This window comes from Rhodofomes roseus (genome assembly GCF_022264815.1).
Source record: "Rhodofomes roseus strain CIRM-BRFM 1785 chromosome Unknown C8Q71scaffold_5, whole genome shotgun sequence".
In the NCBI taxonomy this organism is placed as follows: domain Eukaryota; kingdom Fungi; phylum Basidiomycota; class Agaricomycetes; order Polyporales; family Fomitopsidaceae; genus Rhodofomes; species Rhodofomes roseus.
Genome location: NW_025952961.1, coordinates 336 through 25,770, shown reverse-complemented (window position 1 = coordinate 25,770; position 25,435 = coordinate 336). Strand labels below are relative to the sequence as shown.

Sequence of the window (25,435 nt, the reverse complement as noted above, 5' to 3'; positions counted from 1 at the left end):
TGAGATGCTTCCGTGAAGCTCGAAGCGGCACCATGGCTGTGACAGATCTAGACAACAACCATGGATGGATATTGCCGGCCAGAATGCTGTTCTCATAGTCCTGCGGAAAACATGCGAAGACCCGGTGCTCCAGAGACTAAGGCACAATCTGTGATAACTTGAGGTCCATAGATGGGTCGTGAAATGCTGTCACGGTAGCCACATACCTCTAGTATCAACCGCACGTGTAGCGCTCAGACCGCTCGCTTACGGCCGGGATGTGGTTAGACAAGTACTTAGATAAGAGAGGAAGGTCATCGCCACACACAACGCGCTGAGTGTGCCGGGAGGGGACTGTTGCGACTCACAGCGCAAGCTACGGCGGCATTGCATCGCATGACGAACAACTTCGTCCTCGTTGGTCCTCTACCTGAGATATGTAGATCAGTGTGCCATACAAAGTTGGCCCAGTACCTACTTAGAGGACCACTACCGCCCGTTATCGCCTCTCGCCGCTCCCTGGACACAGTCGTCCAATTAAGCACCGTCATCCGACCGCCCAGACGTCCATCCACCCACTCATGAAGCTTTTCTGGTACATTTCATCTTCGGTCGCCGCGCTTCGAATAGGGCTACCACCCCTACCAGCTTCACTTCGACTTGTTCGAAATAACGCTCCAGAGCGCGTTTGAGTTCATCGAGGGTATCGTCCGCATTACCGAACATGCCTTTCTTGTTGTACAGGCACATCAACCGCCTGCCGAGCCAATTGTGCGATACGCCTTGGCCTCGTCCCAGTATGGTCGCGCCATACAGCACGCCGTCGGGACGCAGACCGTCCGCCAGGTTAGCGAGCACCTTCGGTCCCTTGTCCTCCATTCTACCCGGGAGGCAGTGGAGAACATAGAATAGGGAGACAGAGTCGAATCGTCCGCGAAGGCTCTCGGGGAGGGGTTGGAACACGTTATGATGTACCTCGTCGATGGTCCCCTTGTACCCCGCGTGGCGTAGTCGCGACGTCGCGGTATTCAGCGTCGCCTCGTTGAGATCGAGTAACGTGACGTTCCCCGTCTTTGAGAGAGGGTGCACCGATTTGGCGAGGTAATACCCGGTGCCGGCACCCACGTCTAGATGGGCACTCTCGCCCAAGTTCTTGTGGAAGAATGGAAGGAGAGTCAAGGTCGTAGAGCATCGCCATGCCCAGGCATTGGAGACTACGAGGACGACAACATCGTATAGACGCAGATTGAAGCGTGAATAGATACGAGCTGAGGGATCCATGCTAACTTAAACGCGGTGCGTGAGTCTGAGGCTGTGCGCAGTCAACCCGGAGTAGTGTAGAAACTAGACTAGCGGTTAGCTCTATGTACAATGTCAGCCTTCGATATATGCTACAATATACGAATGTCTTACCTCACTCGAGTACGACAACCGCGTGAGGAAAGGGAGAGAGAGAGAGGGAGAGACGAACATGCCCCCGGCGGTATGTCACGTGCCGGAGGCGGGAGACCGCGATGCGTTGAATTGCGTTCCCAACAAGTAGCAGATGATCGCTCGCGACCGGGATGTGGTTAGAAACGAGATAAGTATAAGCAGTTTAGAGAGAAAGGGCATCGCTACGAACAACGCGCCGAGGCCGCATGCGCGGTGGACGATCAAGAGACTGACAAGAAGGCGAATGGCGCGGAAGCAAAATAAATATTGAGACCCGTAGGTCTACCACTCCGGGAAAGCGTGTCATCCTTGTGCAGGGGCCATGCTAATCTTCTCTGTATCGTTCCAATTTTTTCGTATGTCACCCCGAAGGGGACATAGGTAGACGTGGGGAAGGGGAGGTCGTGGCGCAGAGTTGTGCATTTCGCGCAGCCCGCGGGCGATGGGCGCCTGCAGTGTCGGTGGCAGCACGTGCATACGCGTCGCGATCCGAATTTGGACTGGTGGACGCGCTCCGGCGAGGCTGACGTCGACAGCGACTCAACCATTTGAAGTTGAACCAACCCGCCGACGCCGGCGCCGGCGATGACGCGCGCACAGGACGGCGGCTGACCGGCGGCGCGCGGTACATAAGCTGGACTGGATGGTCCGTGTTCTGCCCCGCCTCTTTGCCTCTTCCTTCCATCCCCGCTGCTGTTTCTGACCCAGGTGGTCTTGCTCTCGTATTGCTATCGTACTTCTCCGCGACTGGATCGCCTATTATCTCTCCGCACCTCACCCACTGCCTTGCACGCTCCGTTCCCAGTCCTTCACCATGGTTGGCCTCCAGCGTCGCTTCACCCTTCTCGCTGCTCTCACCACCATCGCTGCGGTCTCGGTCATCCCGTCCACTGTTGAGTGCGCCGTAGTGCCCGCTGACTACAAGGAAGCCGAAGCAAGTGCGGGTGCCCCGGAAGTCCACCACTCGACTCGCAGTCATTCCTTGACGCACACCGAGGCTGCCGACCCCACCCAGTCGACAAGTTCGGACCATGTCAAGAGCGGGAAGTCACAGCGACAACAACAGCCAGTTCTCCCTCTGCCCATTGGTCACTCGGGTGAGGGGAAGAAGTCTAAGGACGTCGTGAGCGACGTGGGGACTCACCACAAGGACAAGGTGCGCAGATGTCTGCATCTCTACCATTCGCAGCCATGTTGATCTCGCGAAACGTTCAGCGCGACGCATGGGATGAACCTGACTACACGCGCCGCCCAGAGCTCGCTTGGCTGGCGAGCCACGACGATGCAGTGAAGCACGACATGGACATCATGCACATCCCCGGGAAGCGTCACGACCATGACGATCATGACCGTCATCACGACAAAGTCACCGTCAACGGAGACCACGACGACGTTCACATGCATAGCCGAATGGTCAATTCCCGCCTTCGTGCTCGTGATCCGAACGATATTGCCCACATCGAGGGCGGCGCAGGTCCCCACATCCTCCCGGACGGCCTCGTTCGTCGCTCCCCGCATGACCGCCATCACAACAAGGTTGTCGTGGACGGCAACGACGACGACGACGACCGCGGTCATGAACATCCGTCTGTACACGTACGTCGTTCGCCACGGCATCACGACCACGACCGTCACCGTCATGACAAGGTCGTCGTTGATGGAAGCAACGACAATGTCCATGTTTCCCGCTCGCCTCATGACCACCACGATCATGACCGGAAGAAGGTCATTGTTAAAGGCGACAATGACAACGTTGACGTTCACCACCGGAGAGCTGACGTGGGACCCTCCGTCCATGTCTCGGACAACAATGGCTCTCCGTCCGTGACTGTGACTGCGTTTGTGCAACGCGATGGACAACAGACGGTCGGTGTGCCAGGGTCAATTGACATCATGGTGAGTACCGCGCTCAGAGAATGAGGCACGCGTCGCGTCATGACATTTCATTTAGAGCGAGGACCCTAGCTCAGAGAACGCCGTGAAGATCGCCTCTTTGGTCCTGTCGGCGCCCTCCAACGGAACATCTAGGGAAGATAATGCGACGATGTCTACCTTCGTCCTGAACGCGTCTGGCGCCGACCATACCCAGATGTATCTCGTGGCCATCCCCGATGCAGGCAACTCAACATCCTCGGGGAACGCTGCGTCTTCTGGCAACTCAACATCCTCTGGGCCAGCCCCCCTTATGGTCGCTTTGCAGGTTCCCGTGTTCAATGCGGCCAATGCCACGATGGACAACTGGTGTGCTACCTTCGACCCGATGCCGTCCAAGCCATCGCCGATGTACGTCCAGGAGTGTATGGCTAACGTCACCGCTGGTGGAGAGCATATGAGTCAAGTCTTTGCTTACGAACCGGCTTCTGGCGTCATCCGGCCTATGTGGTCTCTTGACGGCTCAGACTCGGACTCGGACAGCAGTGTCTATGGATCAGACAGCTCAAATCCAACGTCGACAACAGTTGCTAGCGAGGCCTCTTCGACGACGACAGCGAACCCGACGTCGAGCACAGCTCCCACGGAGACGAACCTCGCGCAAGACATCGTCAACCTCGAGGCAGACCGGACGGAAGCGACGACGCCGCCGTCGCGCGCCGCGTCCTCTGCGAAGATCTTTGACACGAACTCGGCTGCTCAGCCGAGGAACGTCACGCTGGTGTTCACCCCTGCGGCGCCGATGTTCGTCGCGCCGGTGGCGGGCCCTGTTAAGGCGGTCGTGCCAGCTTCGACTGGAGATGACGATGGCGGCGATGGAACTGCTGACGATGATGGCGACGACGGCGGTGATCAAGACTCTGGCGACGGCTCGGACGACGATGGCTCGGACGGCGGTTCTGATGACGAAGACTCTGGCGACGACTCTGGGCTGGACGCCTCTGCTTCCATTGGGTTTGGTTCGTCTTCGGCTCTGAGCTCGACGGTTTCTGCTACTGCTACGAGCTCTGGCACGTCTTCCACTGCGACGACTGATGCTTCGTCTTCCTCGGCTACTTCGTCGACGAGTGTCTTCTCTGAACCGGCGGCGAGGGTCGTGTCGACGTCCTCGGCTGCTCCTTCGTCAACGGCAACTTCGTCTTCGAGCGACACGGGCTCGACGAGCACGCCTACTGACTCGATCGCCACAGACTCTGCGACGACTACTACTCAAGATCCTAGTCTGGCTGTGGAGGTGTACGACCCGAGTGCGACGGAATCTCCGAGTGCTTCGACGACGGACTCTAGCACGGCGACTGCCTCGGCGACAGACTCGTCTGACTCGACGGGGTCTACCTTATCGGCTTCTATCGTCGCTCGGTACAGGATTCTTGAGGACTATTCCAGCATTGTGGTCTCAAACTCGACGTCGAGCACCATGGGCACTGACTCGACGAGTACGACGAGCACGGTCAGTGCGGAGATGACTGGCTTTGCGGGGAGGCTCCGGGAGGGAACTGCGATCCCCGGCAACAAGGGTTGGGTTCAGGTTTGAGGGGGAGGTTGTAGGAGAGAATGTTTCTGGTTACGGGCACATTCCTACCATTAGAGTTCGACGACATAAGCACACATTAGTACCCTACCGTCGTTGGCGATAATTCTGCAATATAATCTGTTTAATGGGCTTGTACTTGCCTCCGTGCGACACGAGTTCGGGCGGCCTTGCATTTGTCTGATCAGTTCGGATGCTCTGTCAGCCCTTCGAGCCCGATGGATTCGGAGTGTGGGTCCGCGAAGACGCGTACGCAGCCGGAAGCTTACGCATGTGGCGATTTCTCGGCTGTCAAGGATACAAAGAATGACGACCACAACCAGCCACAACCGCATTCTACTATAAGTACACACTCTCCAAGCCACAGCGACCTACCCACCCTCGACGCAGACTTGAACGACTGAAGCACATAGTATTTGAACATTATGGCAGGCAAGTCCTCCTCCCCGCTGCACGTTGCGCCGGCGCTGATACCTGCGGGGCGGAACACAGGCCTCACCGCGCTCATCTTAGGGGCTACTGGTGCGACAGGCAAGGTCCTCCTCCAGGAGCTGCTCGCGTCGCCCCAGTATGCGAGCGTGTCCGAGTATGGCCGGCGCGTCACCGCCCCGGAGAGGATCGCCGCGGGCAAGGAGAAGCTCGAGCAGCGGACGATTGATTTTGAGAAGCTGGAGGAGGCGGGGCTGAAGGACAAGAAGTGGGATGTTGTGTTCATAACGTGCGTGCTGTTTCCTTGTTCACTGTGGGTGTGGTGCTGAGTTCGTGCTGCTATAGCCTTGGGACGAACCGCAAGGCGGCAGGCAGCGCGGAGGCGTTCGAGAAGATCGACCGAGAGTGAGTTCTGCGATGCTCCCGTTCTGCGTAGTACCATCGCCGCGACGCTCACAACGAGTGCATCTCAGATACGTCTTGGACGCCGCCCGCCTAGCCAAATCGGACGACCCTGCCCAGAAGCAACGCCTCATCTACCTCTCCAGCGGGGGTGCCGACCCTAACTCGTATTTCCTTTACATGAGGTGCGTCCCATGACGACGCCGGGCGTACTCGACACAACCCCGCCAGTCGTGAAACGCGATACTGACTAGGATTTGTTGGCTGTTGTAGGAGCAAGGGCTTGACTGAACTCGGCCTGGCAGAGCTGGGATACAACGACACGATCATCTTCCGGCCAGGTGCGCTCGGAGATGCGGAACGCCCGGAACACAGAGCGGTCGAGAAGTACACGTTGTATGCATACCTTCCGACCTGTACTTCGTGTACATACATTGATCTTGCCCGGGCAGCCCTATCATCAAGGCCATGTCGAGATTCGTCCCGAGCGTGTGGATGCCTGTACGTCTACCCTTGTCTCCGTTCACTCGCGCGGACATGGTGCTCACAGCTCCTGATAGGTGCCCAAGCTCGCAAAGGCGATGCGCGTCGTCGGCGAGAAGGGCTCGGAAGGCATTCCCGCCGAACGCGTGCAGAAGGTGGGCGGGGAGAAGGCACCCTGGAGCCTCTTGGATAACAATAGCATCCTCGCCATTGCCGACTCCTTCAACTGATCTCTCGGATACTGTAACACCACGTTCATACACTTGTACATTACTCGTCGTTATATTGACAGCTCTGTTTACCCTTCTTGCACCGTAAAGCGAGCATAAATAGTCTGTTAGTCCCCGGTAAGCGATAGCCCAGTCTCAGTCTCCGTCCCTATGCCAGTCCGTGCGCTAGCATGTCCATGTATGCGTGTAATGTACGGGGGAAAACATTCCCTCAGGACGACGTCACGTACTGCTCGCACACGCTGGCGTTGTGGTAGTCCGCCGGGTTTTTCGTGAGGTACCCGAGGTTCACGCCCTCGATGTACGACCTATTGACCATCAGCACCCCAACCACGCAGCACACATCCCGACACCAAACTCACCACTGCCGCGAGAGGTTCCCCGCCACCTCCGACTGCTCGACCTTGAAGTTCCAAAACTACCATCCCAGCCACCCATCAGTTCCGTCACCCACAGTCGATACTGTGACAGGACACTCACGATCCATCCCTGGCCCTGGCTATACGCGAGCTTCTGCGCGTCCGCCCACATGGACAGGAACTCGTCCGTCGCTTCGAACTGCGTCGGTAGGCCCCACTCGCCGAACCAGAGCGGCGTGTTGCCGACTTCAGCATCCACTTGGACGCGTTGGAGGTCTGGTGGAGGGTGAGGTCAGTTAGAAGAGGGGTGGGTACCAGCAGGCGACGCACTGCAGATGCTCTCCAAATATGCGGTGGGGTTCGCGTCGGCGACGCCCTGTTAGGACGTGCGTGAGTACTACGAGATTGGTGGTGAGGATCAGAGACGTACGCCGTAGCTGTAGTAGAGGTGGTTGTCGTAGCCTTGTGGACCGATCGCAGCGTCAGCGGGGTTGGGTGGGCTGTCGTACTGCCAGTTGATATCCATGAACCTGCACGGTGAACCCCGAGTTTAGCTTTAGCACTCCCTCCCAACAACTCACGAGCACTCACGTAGTGATCAACGACGTCTTGTCCACCCCACCGCCCAGGTTCGTGTCCAGCAGCGCGGGTACCGCCAGCTGCGCTGCGAGGTCGACGAGGATCGGCGCCGCGGCCGCGAGGGCTTCACGGACCTCCGCGTTCAAGGTCGTGGACGCATTCGCGACCTGGCCGAGCGCCTCCGTGAAGTTGCTCGTCGTGACCTGCGCGCCGAGGCTTATGCCCTCCACGGGGATACCGAGCGTGAGCTCGACCGCGCGCACGGTATCGACGAAGTTCTTTTGGACTGGTAAGGGTTAGATGTTAGTAAGGTGGGGAGGTGGGGAGGGGGAGAGACGTACAGATGCCATAGTTGGGGGTCTTGTCTGCGTCCATGATAGGCTCGTTCACGGCTTCGATGGCGAAGACGGAGCTAAAGGCGGGGTCGAGGTGGACGAGCGAAGTCATGACGGCTGTCCAGGTAAGAGCCCGTTCGTAGTTGTAGTCGGTCTAAAGAGATACTGTCAGCAGGGCTCTTTGTAGCACGTTCCTGTTGGTCAACCCACGTAGAATTGTACGTTGTCCGTGCAGCTGTGACGCAGAAGAGTATTCAGAACACGGTAATGGGGCTGGGTAACATTTCACGTACTTTCCGGTGAACGACTGGCCAGGAGTCTGTACGCCGGGCAACGCGTGGTGATCGAGGATAACTTGGATGCCAGCGTCGGCAAGCATCTGAACACCTTTTTGCTGATGTGCACGAATGTGAGCCTCATCCCATGTTCAGTGTGGGTCCTATTAACTCACCAAGTAGACAATGCCACCCTCCGGGTAGAATTCAGTAGCACGGCTGACCAAAGGCTCTACGATCCAGTAGCCGAGCTGTGCATCCACATGAGATTACTTGAAAATAGGCAACGTACTATGGCCGAGAACACTCACTGGTATGCGAGCTGTATTGATGCCGTCCGCCACAAGGGTATTCACATCGTCCTGCGTGAACCATGTTGTCCTGAGCGATATAATCATCAGAAAAGGTAATCCGCTAGTAGGTGATGGCACAGACCAGTGCTGGGCGAACTCTTGGTTAGCCTTGACTTGTCCGTATTCCTTCGTATACGCCCTGTAATAGCACGATCTGTTTAACAGCACTAGTACGCGGTCAGCTACCAGTACATACCACTCAGACTGGATACACGTCGAGCAATCATCGCAGATCGACCCTCCCATGGAATCCCACTCTGCCGGAAGCATCCATGGCTCCAAGACCAGCCTAGAAAACGCGTCAACAGCGCGTCCGACGAGTACGAAACCCGGGCTCAGAACGCGCACCAGCCACCGATGTTGACGCCGTATATCTTGCTAGGCAAACTACCCGCAAGCACAGCCCGTGCGGACGCAAGCAGCGCGGTGAGACCCAAGAGCGAGCGCATCGTGCCGGTGCGTGGGGACCCTGCTCAGGGCCCCGTCCGGCGGGGACACGTCTCTTATAAACGTCCCGGAATGCAAAAAGACCTCCGTCCAAATAGCCTCGCTATTCTCGTAAATGGAGGCTTCCCGTAACGGCTAGGGCCGTCACGCCAGCGACGGACACATCTGCGCGCGAATGAGCAACGGCGCGATGTCTGCTGTGTGCATGAATGATGGGATTGGCTGTGGGAGACTCAGTACAGTCAAGAATCAGAAACCCATGGCAAGGCACCTGTCATGGGTACAGGATTTGTTGGACTACGCCCATCTGCGTGTGATGCGTGGCGGGTTTCAGCTGTGGACAGAGCGATCCGCCAGCAGCATTTCGTGCGTGACGCTCGCAGAGGTCGCACGAGGCGTGGAGGGCGGGTCAACTGACCGCATCGACGCATGTCCTCCGCGCTTGAAATACGACCGTGTACAGAACCGAGGCTTTTCTTGCACGAATTCCCTAACCCTGGACGAATTTCTCGTGTGTCAGACGATACGAGCTTGATACGAGCGGTACGTAAAAGTGCCTCCGCTGCGCGACGTGTTGCAAACGCATGCCTGTTAATCGAGTCATACGTCGGACGGTTGCCACCGTGGGCAGCGCTCACCCTCTACTTACCAGTCGCACGTAGACCCGCATATCACATGCACAGCCGGCTGCGAGGTAGCGCTCGACAGCAGGCAGACGTCAGTACGGTTGCCCGTTAGTCCGAGGGCGACTCGAGGTGGATGAGGCTGTCAGCTCGTCTGGACTTCTGTGGGGCCTTGCGCGCGAACGGGAGGCAATACCGCTTTGCTGACAACTTCATCAAACTCGTATTGACGCGTAGGGTACGACTATGTATTCGTCGAGGCCGTAGGATGAGAATTGAACATAAGGTTGGGGTACAGCGAAGGCGGTGGCAGTGAGACGCGAAGTGGCTGAGGCGTGTGGCGCGAGGCGCTCAACCTCGGACTAGCGGGCAACCGTACGTCAGCCACGCAGCTGGAGTCAGTCCAACTGGCGTACCTTCAACGGGTGCTCGGGCTCAACCCCCGCTCTGTGACGGTGGTACTCGACACCGAAACAAGCCTATGGCCAGTGCGATACAGGCGTCTTTCCCTTGCACTACGATATCTTCAATACGTGCTGCTCCAGCGCCCTGCGCTGCCCCTTGCGGCTTTGGCCGAGGCTCGGACATTGGCCCTTTCTCAGATTCTGGGCGTGCTTCATGGCTGGGCAACCTCCACCTTGCTCTATCAAAGCTGCCAGTCCCAGTACAGTTCGATATCACTGCACCGCTCACGACGGAACTCACGGAGGGCTGCCTTGAGGAACTGCGACTGTCACTTGTCAGCCACCTCAAACAACAGTTGGCAGATTCACACCGACTCACTATTCTCAAGGCGCGCCCCCATCAACGGGCCACGCTTGAGCGGCGAGCATACCTCACCATCTCCGACCGAGAGCAGCGTTTTGCCCTATGTCGGCTGCTGGCGTCGGATTCCCCTTTGGCCGTCGAGGTACTGCGCCGCCGAACGCCACTGGTGCCCCGTGAACAACGAACATGCAGGTTCTGCGAACGACAAGGATCAGTGGAAGACGAAATACATGTACTGTTACTATGCCCATCAGAACAGTTGCGACAATCCCGGGAGCGTTTCATGGCAACAGCGTTCGCCCGCCAGCCGCTATGGCGGATAAGTTGGGAACGCATGCCCGAACGCTTTCTGGTGGACGGTGTGGGAGACGAGAACATAATGGCTCACCTCGCCGAGCACACACATACGGTCTTCCAGCTTTGCGAGACTGTCCCCATGGTCGTGGTCGCCCCCGAGGAGCAAGCCCAGACAGAGGCCTAGCCCGGCGCTCAGCCCCTCCAAGCCGTCCCGCGTGCGACTATATCATCGTTGCTGCCTATGAGACTCACCGAACAGCTAGTACGACATGCTGCTAGCACTGAGACACGGTGCCCCCTATCCCTGCCCACCACGCCGGATGGAAGACGTTTAAACCGATCCGAATGATCGTGAGGACAGCCCGAGGCTGTCGGCCAATGGCCTGGTGCTCTGTGAGTTTCGTCAGATGTCCGGGGGACCGGTACTGACTCCTGGGGGTTATTCCAGTTTGTCCCGCCAGGTTTGAGCAGAGTATCCCGCCCCGCCGAATTCGGCGAGTGGGCCAAGGCCGCGAGAGGAAGACCCTCTTGGGAAGAGTGTGTGACAGGGATGGATGGGGTAACGGGGTCATCTAATGCAGTAGTCGTCGGGTAGCTTAATACGTAGTTCTACGCATCGGTCGCTGTAAGCCTGATCTTAAAATTCGGTAAGAAGTGGAAGACGTCTTACCAGGGATGAAGACGGTCGTCATGGGTTGGTCTGCAGCGTAAGTATCGATGAAGGTCGCTCCGCTCGTCCCTGCCAGTGAAGCTCCGCGAAGAACACCTTGTAGGACCAAACGTCGGTAAGTGTGAGGGTCGCATAAACGTAAGGCGTCAAGATTCCGGTCTGTGCGTCGTCCCGTGTGGCCAGTGTGCAGCCTGTGTGATACGGGTCATACTTCCTGGTACCCTGTATGCCCTCAAACAACGTCCGAATGCCTGACGAGTCCGACTGATGAGTAGGAAGGTTTGACGTGAGGTCCATCACGCGATTTGGTGGGTGGGCAAAAGGCAAAAATACAATATAGACACGAAAAGCCCCTACTCGATTATGCTGAGTTCTCGTTTCCGCGTCCGCGCGAACTCGTCTTTATGAGTATGCCATATCCTGGCCGAACCCGTCGTCAGAGTACTGCACGACTGATGAGGTATATGAGACGCACCTCATGAGCTCCTCTATGTACAATTGCTGGATGTGCGTGATCTCCTCTAGCGTCGGTTTCTCGCACTTCTCTACATGTATGGGATGGCCGACTGTATGCCGCGTCAATGCATCCAACACGGACATGAATGTAGGATGTACTCACTGACTGCGACTATACGTCGTCGGTACGGCAGCAAGCCGAGGTTGTAATTTAGTAAACCTCTGCCATGGAAGAGGGGTAGCGTGAAGCCAAACACGTTCTGGAACTTCTTCTGCAGTGTGTATACCGACGTGCCCGGGTCGTTCGGCATCTGTTCATAGATCTGGGTAGAAGGGGTCGATAACTAACTCTATCACGAATGTCATGGGAGCTGTACTGACGTCATTCTCGCCGAACGAGAAAACAGGGACGAGGTCAGCTCTGCCGAACAGGAAATGTCAGAGTCACTTGCGTGAATGGCAACTCGATGGACGCACCCATGCTGAATGGCGATCTTGATGAACCCCAATCGTTTCCTCAGCGTCAGGTCCGCTGTCCCTGGTCGCGCACTTAGACTCTCGGCTGCTCCACCTACGACGATGGTAATCGCCTGCCCAGGTCCACCCTTGAGGATGTTGCTGCACGATTGCTTGCTCACGGAGCAGATGCCCATGGCGAGCAGGATGTCGCGGTAGAACGGCATACGGAAGTTGGACGCGAGCGTGAGCAGGTGCGGGACGATGCCCGGGTAGAAATGAGAGAAGCCGGTGCTCTCGGTCGCAAATGTGCAGAGGGCACCCCTGAAGATAAGTGAGCAGCTTATTTGACGAGAGGACGCGTGGCGGACGTACATGCCTATGATGCCTGTTCCGGTTGGTGTCAGTAGAGCAAGAATTCGTGAAGGCACTAGCACACACCATGGGGATGATATCCGAAGACATACGGTCTGTCTGCAGGTAGATCACACGTCTGAAAGGGTCATCCTCCAGCATACATTCGAACAGGGGTCACTACACACCTTCAACAGGCTGCCAGCCATGTCAGCATCAACCGTTCGAACAGCAGACGAAATGACACGCACGATGCAGGGTAATAGTCAGCGAAGTACCGCCAGAACCTCCCTGACCGGAACCAGGGGCTCAGCCGCCCTCCATGCTCGGGACTCCGGTCGACATACAGTGCCCAGATCATATACAGTGCGAGCGCTGGCCATAATGGCGGTATCGACCTGTTCTCGCCACCCCGTTGAGCACACGATCAGTTCGCGTACCCAGAAGCAGACACGCACATCATCACGAGCCATGCAAATGTGCACCACACAATCGTCGTCGACCATAGTGCGACCGCGAGGGTCTGTAGCCTCCGTTTGCGGGGGATCCTCCGGGGGACGAAGCTGCAGCGGGGAGACGCGTCTGCGGTCAGTCAGAACGCCTCGCACTGCGAGCCGAACGGCGATGCGCACTCGATGTTTGGCGTCGGGAACGCCGTCACGGGGATGGGCGGTGTCGGAAGGTGGATGCTCGAGAGCCGTTCGCGGAGCGAAGACGAGGAGAAGTTGCGGGCGGCAGAGCTGAACGTCTTGCGGGCTTCCATTCTTTGCTTCCGCTGCTGCTCAGTATTTCCAAACAATGTCCAAGAGGGGTCTACGTGGTGTCCAAGTTCAAAGGAGGGTGTGCGGCGGGCAGTCTAAAATACAGTCGAGACGAAAGACGAGACACAGGTGGTCGGCCGCAGGGGCTCAGCCCAGCTCAGCCAAGACCCAGCACATGCTTACCGGTAGTGGCTGCATGGCGTCACTCCTGCTCCGGCCAGGGGCAGTCCATATTACACCTCCTTCGCTGCACACTCAGTCAGGATTATGTCGCGGCTATGTTTCCAAGTTGCTGACCCGATACACTACTTTACACTGATGCTTGGAATGGGTCTAGGCATTGACACGTCGTAATGCACAGTCAAAATCACAGAACGTATTAGGCAGAGCGAGAACAAAACCACAACCACAGCCAGTCCGTCATAATCGTGCCATCCATCATGCGTAGAGGTCGTCGTCCTGGGTGTCCTCTGCAAACCCAGCGTTGCCCGCAGGCGCAGGCGCACCGCCCGGCGCACTCCCGGACTCCGGGAACTTGAAGTTGGAGCCGAACGAGCGCGACTGCTGCAGGTTCTGGGCGAACATCTCGTACCGCCGGATGTCCCCGTCCGACACTGACCGACGCGCATACTTCATCGCCTCCTCGAAGTGCTCCCGCGTGATCATCGGGACGGGGTCCTCCTCCTCTTCGTCCTCCTCCATCTTTGCGTCCTCGCCGGCGGCCTCCTCCTTCGCCTTCCTCTCCCGCTGTCGCCGGATGTCCGCTTCGATCGACTCACGGATGGCGAGCTTAGCTGCGCGCTGGCAGATCTCAGTAAGATCGGCACCGGAGAAGCCGTGAGTGTTCTTCGAGAGGAAGTTGAGGTCGACCTCCGGAGAGACGGGCGACTTCCGGAGAGCAGCCTTGAGGATGGACAGACGTGAGGGCTCGTCGGGCAAGGGGATGTAAATGAGCTGGTCGAGACGACCAGGACGGAGCAAGGCGGGGTCGATCTGGTCGGGTCTGTTGGTCGCGCCGATGATGAACACGTTCTTCTTCACGTTCATACCGTCCATCTCCGTGAGGATTTGGTTCAAGACACGGTCACCGGCGCCTCCCGCATCTCCTGACGAGCCACCACGCGCCTTCGCGATGGAGTCGAGCTCATCGAAGAACATGACACAGGGCGCGGCCGCACGAGCCTTGTCGAAGACGTCACGGACGTTCGCTTCTGACTCACCAAACCACATCGTCAAGAGCTCGGGACCCTATAAACAACGTCAGCTCTGATCGGGATCTGCATTGAACGTCGGTTACGTACCTTGATCGAGATGAAGTTCGCCTGCGTCTCGTTGGCAATGGCTTTCGCAAGCAGCGTCTTACCGGTACCCGGAGGGCCGTAGAACAGCACACCCTTTGATGGCGACATGCCATACTTGATGAACTTTTCGGGGTGCTCGACCGGGTACTGAACCGTCTCCTGCAACTCTTGCTTGACCTTGTCGAGACCACCAACATCGTCCCACTTGACGGTCGGCACCTCCACGACGGTCTCGCGGAGCGCACTCGGGTTGCTCGTGCCGAGAGCGAAGCGGAAGTTCTCCATCGTGACACCAAGAGAGTCAAGCACCTCGGCGTCGATGGTGTCCTCGTCGAGGTCAATGAGATCCATTTTCTCACGGATCTGCTGCATGGCGGCCTCCGAGCAAAGCGAGGCGAGATCAGAACCGACGTAACCGTGCGTGTCCGCGGCAATCTGCTCGAGATCGACGTCGTCCCCGAGCTTCATGTTCTTCGTGTGGATGCGGAGAATCTCGAGGCGACCAGTTGGGTCGGGGATACCGATGTCGACTTCACGGTCGAAGCGACCAAAGCGACGAAGTGCAGGGTCGATCGAGTTTGGTCGATTGGTGGCAGCCATCACGACAACGTTGGAACGCGCTTTCAGACCGTCCATAAGCGTGAGCAGTTGCGACACCACTCGGCGCTCGACCTCGCCGTTGGTCTGAGACATGGATCAGCACAATGTCCAATTCATGGCAACAATAGTACATACCTTTTCACGCTTCGGCGCAATGGAGTCGATCTCATCAATGAAGATGATAGCTGGCGAGTTCTTCTCCGCCTCCTCGAATGCCTTTCGGAGGTTGCTCTCCGACTCACCCGCCATCTTACTCATAATTTCGGGGCCGTTGATGAGGAAGAAGAACGCTCCAGTCTCGTTGGCGACCGCACGCGCCATGAGCGTCTTACCCGTACCCGGGGGACCGAACATGAGGATACCACGCGGAGGCTTGATACCGATCGACTTGAACAGTTGTGGGTGGCGCAGGGGCAGCTCGACGAGCTCACGGATCTGTGCCATTTGCTTGCGGCAGCCACCGATGTCGTCGTAGCCAACATCGTTCAGGTTCGCCTCCTCATCCTCGCGCTTGACGGGGTCGCCCTCTGTGTGAATGACCGTATCTTGCGCGACGATACAGTACTCCGCGGGATCCGTCTCGATCACCTTGAACTCCACTGTCCGCATACCGCCACGAACGAGGAAGGTGTCGCCTTTCCGGACCGGGCGGTAGGCCTCGAGGAAGTAAGGCTTAAGGTAGACGTCGAAGATGTTGCCGCTGAGACCCTCGACGGAGTCATCGAACGGCAGGATGTGGACACGCTTGCCGTACTTGATATCCAAGCACGGGTGGACGTTGACCATGTCACCAAGCTTAACGCGCAAGTTGTTACGCGCGACCTTGTTCATCTGGATCTTGCCCTCCTCGACATCGTCGGAGCTCAAGCAGATAAGGACGGTGTCATGCCGCTTCTTGCCCCTGCGATCTGTTAGGAACTGTGGGGCTCTCGTAGGCCAGAGCAAACATACCGGACAATGATGGTGTCGCCGCGGAATAGCTGCAGGGTCTCCATTGTTGCCGGGTTGAGCGTCGCGACTACAATGAGATTAAGCACATGCCCGTCGACTACGGGGGCTGCTACACTCACCAGAGTTGTCATCGGAGGTTGCCTCATCCACAATGAGACGGTTGGGCCTGCAAATCGAGGTTAGCTCGCAAGGTACTGAAGCACGACGCGTCGCGACACTTACGACTTCTTGGGTCGCAGAATGGCGGTAGAGACATCGTTCGCGCCAGTGCCTGGGGCCGGGGCGCCAGCACCGGGGTTTTGACCGCTGGGATTCTCCATGTCGTGAAAGAGCTGGGCGTAAATGAAGGGAGAGAAAGGTGGTCAAGGCTGAACGAGCTGAGCGTTATAAGGCAAGCTCGAGGCGACGCGCGGCCTCGTCTCTGTGCATGACACACCGGAGGCGTGGGAAGTTTCGGCCCACCTCCGGGCCTTCCAGCCCGTTCCAGTAGTTTCCGACCCCCAAATCAGGAAGGTGTTCTCGTTCAGTTCGTCCTCCAGCCTACGTGGACTGCTAGCAGGCTGAGCTACGGACGCGTAAGCACTCCGGAAGATAGGCACAGCTTCACATAGAAGGGCGATACATTTTATGCACAGCATTCCCAATGAATCGCGGGGCATGCGTGTGGTCCTCTACGGCGTGCATGAGAGTCCACCAGCGCTGGCAGTGCATATGAGGAGGCATCTACTAGGGGCGCGATGATGTGGCTCCTATTACCTGGATTGGTTGAGCAGTATTTGCGCCAAGTTCGCGTACTTCGCACTGTCTGACAATTCAATGAGCGGTGATAGAAGACTTCTGCCCATCATAGACCCGACTCGGCCACCCGACTATAGCATACACAGCGAGCAACATAATGACACTAGGTCATACCTGCTCGTAGTGTTGATACTGGACCTTAAATATGATAGCTGCGGGTGGTAGGCGCCTGTTCCGGTACAGAGTCGATTTAGAGACTGCCTTGACAAGAGCACACGGGTAAATGCATTACTATCAAATACACAGCAAAAGGTAGCAGAATGTAGCACTGCAGGTGTAGCTTCTAGACAGGAACTTGAGAGATGAGCTCAGAAAATACAGCATACGCGAGGTTGAACATACATTGACGTTGATTACATCTCTTCATCATCGAGATTAATCTCTTCGACTGGAAAGTCCCCGATCTTGACCCTGTCGTGCTTCACGAAGACACCAAAATTAGGCTTGCAGTCGAAGTAGTGTTCGCCCTTCACACTATAGCCCAAACAAAATCATCAAATAGCATCAGGAACCAGCAATCAGGTGCACTTACGACCCATCGTTCTTGCCCATCGGTTCATCATACTCGATCCCAACCCATACGCCCTTCGCGAACTTGGTCGGGCCCACGAAGCGGACGGTGCCACGCTTGTGAAGCCCTTCCTCTTGCGTCTCTACTTCACACCGTGCGCCGACCTTGATGTCTTCCGGTACGGCGGTTTCCTCCTCCTCGTCTGGCTTCTCGGCGAACCTGCCGATCTTGTGAAGTTGCTTATAGGCGAGGACGGTATCTAGCACGAGAATCTTAATGTCGGCATGTAATATCAACTGGAAGGTCACATACCTTGTCGCTGCGCGTACTCGCCCTCGCTCAGCTCGAACTTCTCCACTTGCGAAACATCGCTCAATTGGCCAGTGAAGGACACGGCCGGATTGAGATCCGACACCTATCCATGGATTCCACCACATGAGCAATAGCTTCGCAGAAAGCATACGAATCCCTCACTTGGAAGATCTGCAGATCCTTCACGCCATAGAACCCGAGTGGCCTGCTATCGTCATTGAGTACCGCAGCTGGCGCAGTATCGCCCTCGGTGTTGAACACGGAGATCGCCTGGTTCTGCACTGGGATGCCCGTGATCAACTCGAGCTTGTTCTATCGTAACCTTCAACCTGACAGCTCCACCACAAAGACTGACATGACGCACCTTCAGTTGCTGCACGGTGATGTGTAGATCAAGGCGCCGCTCCGAGCGCGTGTCGGGAGATATCACGAACACAGTGACTGTACTAGACATGGTGGTATGTGGAGAGAGAGAGCAAATGACAAGAACTTGCGTGAGCTGAGGCACGATCGGGGACTCGCCGGAGAAGGTTCTGGGCATTGGAGTGGCACTTACATCGGCTTTGACATCCTCATGCTGGATCCTAAACATCCGCGAAGTGCTTTGGACTCACTTGTGAACGGAGGGTTTGACCGGAAAGCACGAGATAATAATTACTGAATGAAGAGTTCACAGGCCTAGCGGCCAAGTACCGGCGGCGAGACGCGTCGACGTCGTCGCGCGTCACGCGCTCGGTGTACATTAGGCGCCCAAAGTGTATGTACCACGCAAAATAAATATTGAGACCCGTAGGTCTACCACTCCGGGAAAGCGTGTCATCCTTGTGCAGGGGCCATGCTAATCTTCTCTGTATCGTTCCAATTTTTTCGTATGTCACCCCGAAGGGGACATCTACTATAGATAGACCGGATGGGCATGGAACAAAGTCCTGTGTTTGATCCAGCGCGCGAGTCGTCACGGGACCTCTTCCATGCACAACAAGATTGGTGAGAACGTCCGGCTGCGGCCGCGATCATGATGCACTGGAAGATCACACTGGTACTACTCAGTAGTAGGTTCGTGACGGTTAGCCTCATGATTTGCTTCAGCTGCTGACCCTCCTCACCAGGCTCCTCCTCCGTCTCCCCGCACGCGCCTGGCGGTTTTCCACGTGTTTAGATCTGATGAACACTACTGTTTACTACTGCACTCGTAGAGTCATGGTTATTAGCCTTATATGCATATCTGCCGGCGGTGACTTCGTTGATGTCTGTTTGGCATCTCACATTGAATCACATGAGGCGCCTTCGCCTTTCCATTTATGTTCGACATTTCGACTATCTGGTGACCTTCCGTCTCAACCGTCTCAAGGAAATGTTCGTGACGGTTAGCCTCAGAATTTGACGTCACCACCGGCCGGGCAGAGCGAAGCGAAGCAGCTGCGCAGTCTCTTGTATACTGGACCACATATCTCATCTGATGCTTGACACACTTCTCCCTCTCCGCCCTCTAGTTCTACTTCTCTTAGTATATGACACTATATGACGCGCACTACTGAGCCCATTCAGTGGAATGGCCGATGCTGTTAGGGTAGCGGATGCGTGAAAAACCCCAATGTATTCGGCGAGCTGACGTCGGCCGAGCGGGGCGTTTTCATTAACGGGATGGGCGAATAGGCGCCTTGGGTTGGTGATGGGCGGATGACTGGGCAATAAACGGTAGCAGGGTGCCGTTTCTTTTTGCAGTGCATTGTTGGGATGTTGAAGAAAGAGGTTTTAGGCTTAGTAAGCCCAGTGGCAGTGAAGGACTAATGAGTGAGTGAACAGACCAGTCCCAAAGGGAAGATCCTATGCTGGCAGGCAGAGGAGAGGACGAAGGATCGTTATCATTACAGGGCAAACCAGCCCAGTATATATACACATTTGATACAGGTCACATGCTGTATCAGTGGTTCATCAGTAAGCACTAAGTCCGAGGTTTTGGGGATATGAGTAAGCTGGTAAGCAGCATGAGTAAGCCAAAACTCGGAGTTTGATGTGGAGAGATATATGAAACGTGATGGAACATCAGGAATAATATGAGACATGATGGAACATCAAAGAGTAATATAAGACGTGATGGGACATCAAGGAATGATATGGAACGTCATGGAACATCAAGGAATGTTGTGGAATATCATGGAATGATCCAGACTAAAGTCACATGATGTGATCTAGGCAAAGTCCATCAAAGAACGTATGTAATCTGACATCGCAGAATATAAGTCCATATCCGTACATAACTGATAAGATAAGAACACTGAAAACTCGGAAGTTCAACACTCCCACTTGTTCAAGATGTCGAGTATCTCATCATGCCAACCGAAGACCTGAATTTCTCGATTCCGCTGAAGGGAACATTCTTGGTCAAGGCATCAGCAAGTTGGTCTTCACTTGCGACAAAATAGATGTCCATCTCCCCACGTTCGTAGAACTCTCGAATGTAGTGATACCGGATTTCTATGTGCTTGGTGCGGCAATCCACGGCGGGGTTCACCGCAAGGAAAATGTTGCCTTGGTTGTCAAGACAAAGTGGAGTTGGATGAGACATGTTGTCTCCCAGTTCTTCTCCAAAATGACGCAGCCAAGCCATCTGACGACAGCAGTCGGAGCTGGCCTTATACTCTGCTTCGGTTGAAGACAAAGATACCGTTGGTTGGCGTCTTGACACCCAAGAAACGACACAATTGGCCATGAGGAAAACAAAGCCAGATGTAGAGTGCCTATCATCACGATCTTCAGCCCAGTCTGAGTCTGAGTAGGCGATCAGACCAGAGTTTGAGCCTCCATCATAGCAAAGTGCAAGTTCCTTTGTCCCTTGAAGATATCTCAGGACATAGTACGCAAACTTCATATGCTCTTTAGACGGATTTGAAGAAAACTTCGCCAGACGCGTGACCGCGAACGAGATGTCTGGGCGAGTACCAAGCATAGCATACATGATGCTGCCAATAATGCTCTGGTAACGGGTTCGGAAAATTTCAGATGCAGTGTCGGTGTTCTTCTCTAATACTGCTCCAGCGGGAAGAGGTGTCCTTGCAGACTTGCAGTTGGACATTTGGAACCTCTCCAAAACAGACTGAATATAGTCTTCCTGGTCAACAAAGATACGACGTGCAAGACGTTCTCGACGAATGTGTAGACCAAGGAAACGCTGGACAGCTCCCAGATCAGTCATCTGGTATTCCAAAGACAGTCTCTGCTTGATGTTGTCGATGAACAATTTCGAGTCGCCCATGAGGAGCAAGTCGTCGACATACAAAATGATTAAGCAGGTGTGTCCTTCAGATTCACGAGAGAAGACATAAATTCCGGCATCCGAATATGTCCGTTTAAACCCTAAGTCGAGGAGAGACTTGTGGATCTTAGCGTTCCATTGACGAGACGCTTGCTTCAAGCCATAAATGGCCTTCTTGAGCAGACAGACCCAGTTCTCCTTCCCAGGTACAGCCCATCCTTCGGGCTGTTCCATGTAGATTTCCTCGTCAAGGTCACCGTTAAGGAATGCCGTCTTGACATCCATAGACTCAATCTCCCAATCTTCAAGTGCTGCATGCGCCAATAGATAGCGTACGGATTCAAACCGTGCAACAGGAGAAAAAGTCTCGGTATAGTCTTGACCCCATACTTGGGTAAATCCCTTTGCAACAACACGCGCTTTGTAGCGACCATCGTGTTTAATCGCATAAACCCACCGGCACTTGATAACCTTTCGGTTTTTAGGCCGTGGAACTAGAACCCAAGTCTTGTTGTCCATAAGCGACTTGTATTCAGAACCTTCAGATGCATGCCATTTAGCCTTGTCTTGAGACTCCATAGCTTCCCTGTGACTATGGGGAACACCATGGTTTGCTTCTGCTAGCATCCGCACAAACATGAGAGTTTCAGCCTCAGATTGTTGACGGCCTTGAGCATCGGTACGACGATCAATATTCGCAGGTGGCTCGTCACCATAGGCATTGTCCTTATTCCTCTTAGGATTTTGTCCAGCACCTTGACGACGTGGACGTTCATACTGAGGTTGCGGAGGAGGTACAGGATCAGGTTGCGGTTGTGGAATGTCTCCCACTGGCTCTGGATGGTCTTCAGGTTCAGGTTCATGTTCCGGGATAGGAACGGGAATAGGTAAATCCTCAGAATCAGAATCCTCCGAGTTCGCATCCTCAGGAGGTTCATCAAACGGCTTATCCAGGGATTTCGGATTATTGCCTAAATCTTTACGTGCAGGAAATGTCTCTTCATCGAAGGTCACATCACGAGACACAACGATACTTCGAGTGGCCGGGTTCCAGAAACGATACCCTTTGGAACCTAACTCATAGCCAACAAAGATCATCTCGACAGCCTTCTTGTCGAGCTTCCCAGCTCTTTGTTCCTTCTGCACATGCACATATGCCTTGCACCCAAATACCCTAAAATACGAAATGTCCGGGACTGTGCTATCCCAGAGGGTAATGGGGCATTGCCAGTTAAGGCGTCGCATTGGTTGCCGATTATAAATGTGAACCGCAGCGTCAACAGCCAATTGCCAGAAACCATGGCTTAGTCCAGCATGATGAAGCATAGACATAGCCTTCTCGACAATGGTCCGATTCCAGCGCTCAGCTCTCCCATTCTGTTGAGGAGAGTATGGCATCGTCTTCTGATGTTCAATGCCAAATTTGCGCAAATATTCGGTAAATTCTGCAGAGGTATATTCTCCCCCTCGATCCGAGCGTACAGCTTTGATTTTCTCGTCAGTTTGGTTCTCAGCCCATGCCTTGAAATCATCGAACGCTTGGGTCGAATCATTCTTATGTTTGAGGAAATAGGCGCGGCCAAGACCGGAGTAGTCGTCAAGAAAGCTGATGAAGTAGCGCCATCCACCAATAGCGGTGGTACGCATAGGACCGTCTTCGTCGGTATGAACAATTTCAAGAGGTTTTGAAGCTCTCTTGTCCGACGCGGGAAATGGAGCACGATGAGACTTGCCCCATTGACAACCTGCACAAGGAGACTTGTCCTTGTCACCGATAGAATCCACACCCTTGGTGTGCTTGGGTAGTTGACGGATAACTTCTTCAGACGAATGTCCGAAGCGTTGATGCCAAAGGCGAAAATTTGACTTGTCCGCAGACTTAGCCAATTGCGGTTTCATAATTTCCATGTGCAACATATAGAGATTGTTGAAGGGCATGTGATGCGCCTCCATGATCTTGTTACCACGGATTCGGTCAGAACCATGCAAAATAGGTTGGTCAAAAATGACCATACGGCCTCCACCTTGAACAAGGGTGAAACCTGAACGTTCAATAACTCCAGTTGAAAATAGGCGACTAGACGCGGCAGGGATATATGCGACATTGGTGATAGTCGACACAATATGTTTCCCTTCAACATGCACAACGCCTTTGATAGTGCCTTCACCGTAAGCTGCAATCTTACTCTTGCCGGCTGTGCTAAAAATCATGGGCTCCTCGTAAGGAGTGTAATCCCAAAAATCAGCCATGTCGTTGGTGATCGTCTTGGATGCACCAGAATCCATAATCCAATCAGTCGTTCTTCCTGACGCGGTGTTAGCCGCAGTATACCAAGAAGCAGTCATAGTATTCGCAGACGACGAGGAGGATTCTACAGTTACAACATTCGAAGAGTCCGACGCAGATGCAGTGTTAGAAGTACCAGAACTAGATTGACCATTTCCTCCGTTCTTTCCCTTTCCTTTGCCCTTGCCCTTGCCCTTGTTGTTCTTCCCCTTTCCGCCACTTTTATTCTGAGGGCGGAGATGCGGGTACTTGGACCAACAATTCTCGCTACCATGGGCCCCACCGCAGTGATCGCAGGGGTCCTTGGATTTATGCTTGACCTGGGACGTCTTAGACGCAGACTGTCCCATACCGGACCGGCGAAGTGATTCCTCGGCAAGAATTTTGCTCTGGACCGAGTCGACCTTTAGATCTTTGAGGGTCTGCGTCGCCAGGAGCGCAGAGATCATCGACTGGTATGACTCTGGCAGCTTCGACAGAAGGAGAAGAGCCTGAGTCGAGTCACCGAGCGTAATTCCGCCACCACTAATCTCCTTAAGCCGGGTAACCAGCTTGTTGATCTGATCCTGCATTGGCTTGGAGTCAGACATTTCCGGAGATTTGATTAACGACTGGAAGAGAGACCAGACGTATGCCGTGTCGGGAGTGCCAAAAGCGGTTTTGAGCGAGTTCCACATGTCCTTCGCATCCTTGAGATCACCGGTGTCTTTCTCGAGCAGATGATGCATCGAGCGATCGGTTCTCATAAATAGAACACCCTGGGCACGGGCATTCTGAGTGGCGAAGTCCGCTGCGGGTGTGCCAGTTGCAATAACGGCGGGCCAGGCTTGGATAAAAACCAAATAGCCGCGCATGGCGGCTGACCAATCAGCGTATTGGGACGCTGAGGAAAGCTTGGGGACATTGTCAGGCTTGACGTCACCCATGGTTGCGGATAGGAGGATAAATTCGTCTTGTGAGACGGATGGTAGTTCTGGGGTAAAAACTTCGAAGGGTAATTCCTCGAAGAATGGAGATTGAGGTCTCGACTCTGGGAGCGGGACTAAGTGTTCAGGATATGGAGGTAACTCCGAAAATTCACTAGCAAATAGGAAATTCTCCTGCCAAGGAGCGACCGATATTCCAGTTGAAAATCCTTCTGGAACTGGACCTAGAGGTTGATCGTAGCGATGTGGGCAACTAGCGTCGTCGCAGTTAATCCACTGATCTTCTTCGACGTCGAAATGATAATCGAAGTTCTCCTCGTAGTCGTAGAGATGATGATGGTCGGTGCAATCGTACGGTGGAATTACTCCGTTCGATGCTTCACTATTTGAGTCTCGGTCAAATGTCTCTTCTTGAGACGAAGCCACAGTGTGATGCTTAAATTCTAGGGACGAAGATATACAGAAAAAAAATGCGACTACAATCGCTTATCTACCCAGTACAAGTAGTTGTTCTTGTACAAGTCCCCTACGTCCTTGATAATGCGGCCGAAATTCTGGCTAAGATTTATGAAGGAAATCTTCGCAATCAGCTCGCAGACAGAACAGATGTCGTTCAATTCGACTGCAGACCACGTGGTTCCTTCCTCCTCGATATTCGTCAGCACCCAGTTGAAACGCCTGCCAAAATCGTCCAAGTTATCCAACAAGGGAAGACGGGCGTAGAGGCGGTTACGGTGGCGATAGAGGGGCTGAAGGCGCTTCTGGACGGCAAGGAGACGCTTGCACAGGATCTCGACTTTGTCAGCGGTGGACTTCTTGCGGAAGTCGGACAGGAAGATAGGCTTTAGAGCCGTGGGAACGATGGGAGTTTCTCCGCTAAGACGCTCAATGAGCGAAGCCTTGGTCTCGGCAGCAGCGGCACTAGCGGCACGAGCAGCAGCGAGTTCGGCTCGGCGAGTCTCGGCGAGAGCTTCGGCAACGTCCGCTTTCTTCTGCAAATACAAGAGGTGCTGCTCCGGCGAGGTGCGGCAGGACTCCTTGGGAGGAATGGACGTGTCTACGCGGCCAGAGGCTTGGCGGCGGCGACGAGGGGTAGGAGCGAGGATGATGTCGATCTGGCGACGGACGGGTAGATGACCGTACAAATGCCGATGACGTACGGCGATGACGTTAGAGTCGTCTTCGTCAACGTCGTTTCTCTCACGACGAGACGGATGATAAATTTCGTAATTGCCTTTTCGGGCTGCCCTAGATATGCGCTCAGACAAGGCCTTCGGCACTATGTCATGCAGCGACTTAAAAATAGTCCAACAAAGGACAAAAATTGCCAACTCACTCTT

At 54.9% G+C, this 25,435-nt stretch overlaps 8 protein-coding genes across 8 annotated transcripts; 3 read left to right on the top strand and 5 right to left on the bottom strand.

Moving 5' to 3' along the window:
- Nucleotides 1-295: 295 nt before the first annotated feature.
- C8Q71DRAFT_458719 (S-adenosyl-L-methionine dependent methyltransferase) lies at nucleotides 296-1,418 on the bottom strand. Its single transcript, XM_047918668.1, has 2 exons — nucleotides 1,393-1,418; nucleotides 296-1,341 (listed from the first exon to the last, which is right to left on the bottom strand). Exon 2 carries the CDS (start codon nucleotides 1,258-1,260, stop codon nucleotides 559-561), a length of 702 nt encoding a protein of 233 aa, XP_047781337.1. The 5' UTR covers nucleotides 1,261-1,341; nucleotides 1,393-1,418; the 3' UTR covers nucleotides 296-558.
- A 522-nt stretch (nucleotides 1,419-1,940) lies between these two features.
- Nucleotides 1,941-5,021, top strand: C8Q71DRAFT_458244 (uncharacterized protein). The gene is made up of 3 exons (XM_047918664.1): nucleotides 1,941-2,569; nucleotides 2,629-3,309; nucleotides 3,365-5,021. Exons 1-3 carry the CDS (start codon nucleotides 2,228-2,230, stop codon nucleotides 4,877-4,879), a joined length of 2,538 nt encoding a protein of 845 aa, XP_047781336.1. The 5' UTR covers nucleotides 1,941-2,227; the 3' UTR covers nucleotides 4,880-5,021.
- A 1-nt stretch (nucleotide 5,022) lies between these two features.
- C8Q71DRAFT_458245 (uncharacterized protein) lies at nucleotides 5,023-6,570 on the top strand. Its single transcript, XM_047918665.1, has 7 exons — nucleotides 5,023-5,308; nucleotides 5,369-5,594; nucleotides 5,651-5,710; nucleotides 5,779-5,892; nucleotides 5,981-6,103; nucleotides 6,160-6,208; nucleotides 6,268-6,570. The coding sequence occupies exons 1-7, from the start codon at nucleotides 5,302-5,304 to the stop codon at nucleotides 6,418-6,420; spliced, it is 732 nt and encodes a 243-aa protein (XP_047781335.1). The 5' UTR covers nucleotides 5,023-5,301; the 3' UTR covers nucleotides 6,421-6,570.
- Nucleotides 6,439-8,902, bottom strand: C8Q71DRAFT_458454 (family 5 hypothetical beta glucosidase from glycoside dehydrogenase). Its single transcript, XM_047918666.1, has 14 exons — nucleotides 8,670-8,902; nucleotides 8,518-8,610; nucleotides 8,404-8,460; nucleotides 8,280-8,349; nucleotides 8,145-8,219; nucleotides 7,987-8,087; nucleotides 7,904-7,928; nucleotides 7,700-7,847; nucleotides 7,371-7,644; nucleotides 7,210-7,309; nucleotides 7,110-7,155; nucleotides 6,901-7,055; nucleotides 6,783-6,838; nucleotides 6,439-6,728 (listed from the first exon to the last, which is right to left on the bottom strand). The coding sequence occupies exons 1-14, from the start codon at nucleotides 8,768-8,770 to the stop codon at nucleotides 6,632-6,634; spliced, it is 1,398 nt and encodes a 465-aa protein (XP_047781334.1). The 5' UTR covers nucleotides 8,771-8,902; the 3' UTR covers nucleotides 6,439-6,631.
- A 905-nt stretch (nucleotides 8,903-9,807) lies between these two features.
- Nucleotides 9,808-10,721, top strand: C8Q71DRAFT_458680 (uncharacterized protein). The gene has a single exon (XM_047918667.1). The coding sequence runs from the start codon at nucleotides 9,873-9,875 to the stop codon at nucleotides 10,638-10,640; it is 768 nt and encodes a 255-aa protein (XP_047781333.1). The 5' UTR covers nucleotides 9,808-9,872; the 3' UTR covers nucleotides 10,641-10,721.
- Nucleotides 10,722-11,284: 563 nt separating this feature from the next.
- On the bottom strand, nucleotides 11,285-13,391 carry C8Q71DRAFT_458232 (DAGAT-domain-containing protein). Its single transcript, XM_047918663.1, has 11 exons — nucleotides 13,025-13,391; nucleotides 12,851-12,955; nucleotides 12,644-12,790; nucleotides 12,581-12,590; nucleotides 12,480-12,531; nucleotides 12,414-12,426; nucleotides 12,060-12,362; nucleotides 11,964-12,003; nucleotides 11,746-11,905; nucleotides 11,602-11,692; nucleotides 11,285-11,546 (listed from the first exon to the last, which is right to left on the bottom strand). The coding sequence occupies exons 1-11, from the start codon at nucleotides 13,153-13,155 to the stop codon at nucleotides 11,480-11,482; spliced, it is 1,119 nt and encodes a 372-aa protein (XP_047781332.1). The 5' UTR covers nucleotides 13,156-13,391; the 3' UTR covers nucleotides 11,285-11,479.
- A 21-nt stretch (nucleotides 13,392-13,412) lies between these two features.
- On the bottom strand, nucleotides 13,413-16,393 carry C8Q71DRAFT_830174 (valosin-containing protein). Its single transcript, XM_047926347.1, has 6 exons — nucleotides 16,228-16,393; nucleotides 16,125-16,171; nucleotides 16,006-16,072; nucleotides 15,190-15,955; nucleotides 14,455-15,138; nucleotides 13,413-14,401 (listed from the first exon to the last, which is right to left on the bottom strand). The coding sequence occupies exons 1-6, from the start codon at nucleotides 16,323-16,325 to the stop codon at nucleotides 13,592-13,594; spliced, it is 2,472 nt and encodes an 823-aa protein (XP_047781331.1). The 5' UTR covers nucleotides 16,326-16,393; the 3' UTR covers nucleotides 13,413-13,591.
- Nucleotides 16,394-17,156: 763 nt separating this feature from the next.
- Nucleotides 17,157-18,080, bottom strand: C8Q71DRAFT_855006 (CAP Gly-rich domain-containing protein; the record flags this gene model as incomplete). The annotated part of the gene is made up of 5 exons (XM_047927134.1): nucleotides 17,157-17,277; nucleotides 17,336-17,573; nucleotides 17,627-17,729; nucleotides 17,789-17,938; nucleotides 17,991-18,080. The coding sequence occupies 5 exons, from the start codon at nucleotides 18,078-18,080 to the stop codon at nucleotides 17,157-17,159; spliced, it is 702 nt and encodes a 233-aa protein (XP_047781330.1).
- Nucleotides 18,081-25,435: the final 7,355 nt, after the last annotated feature.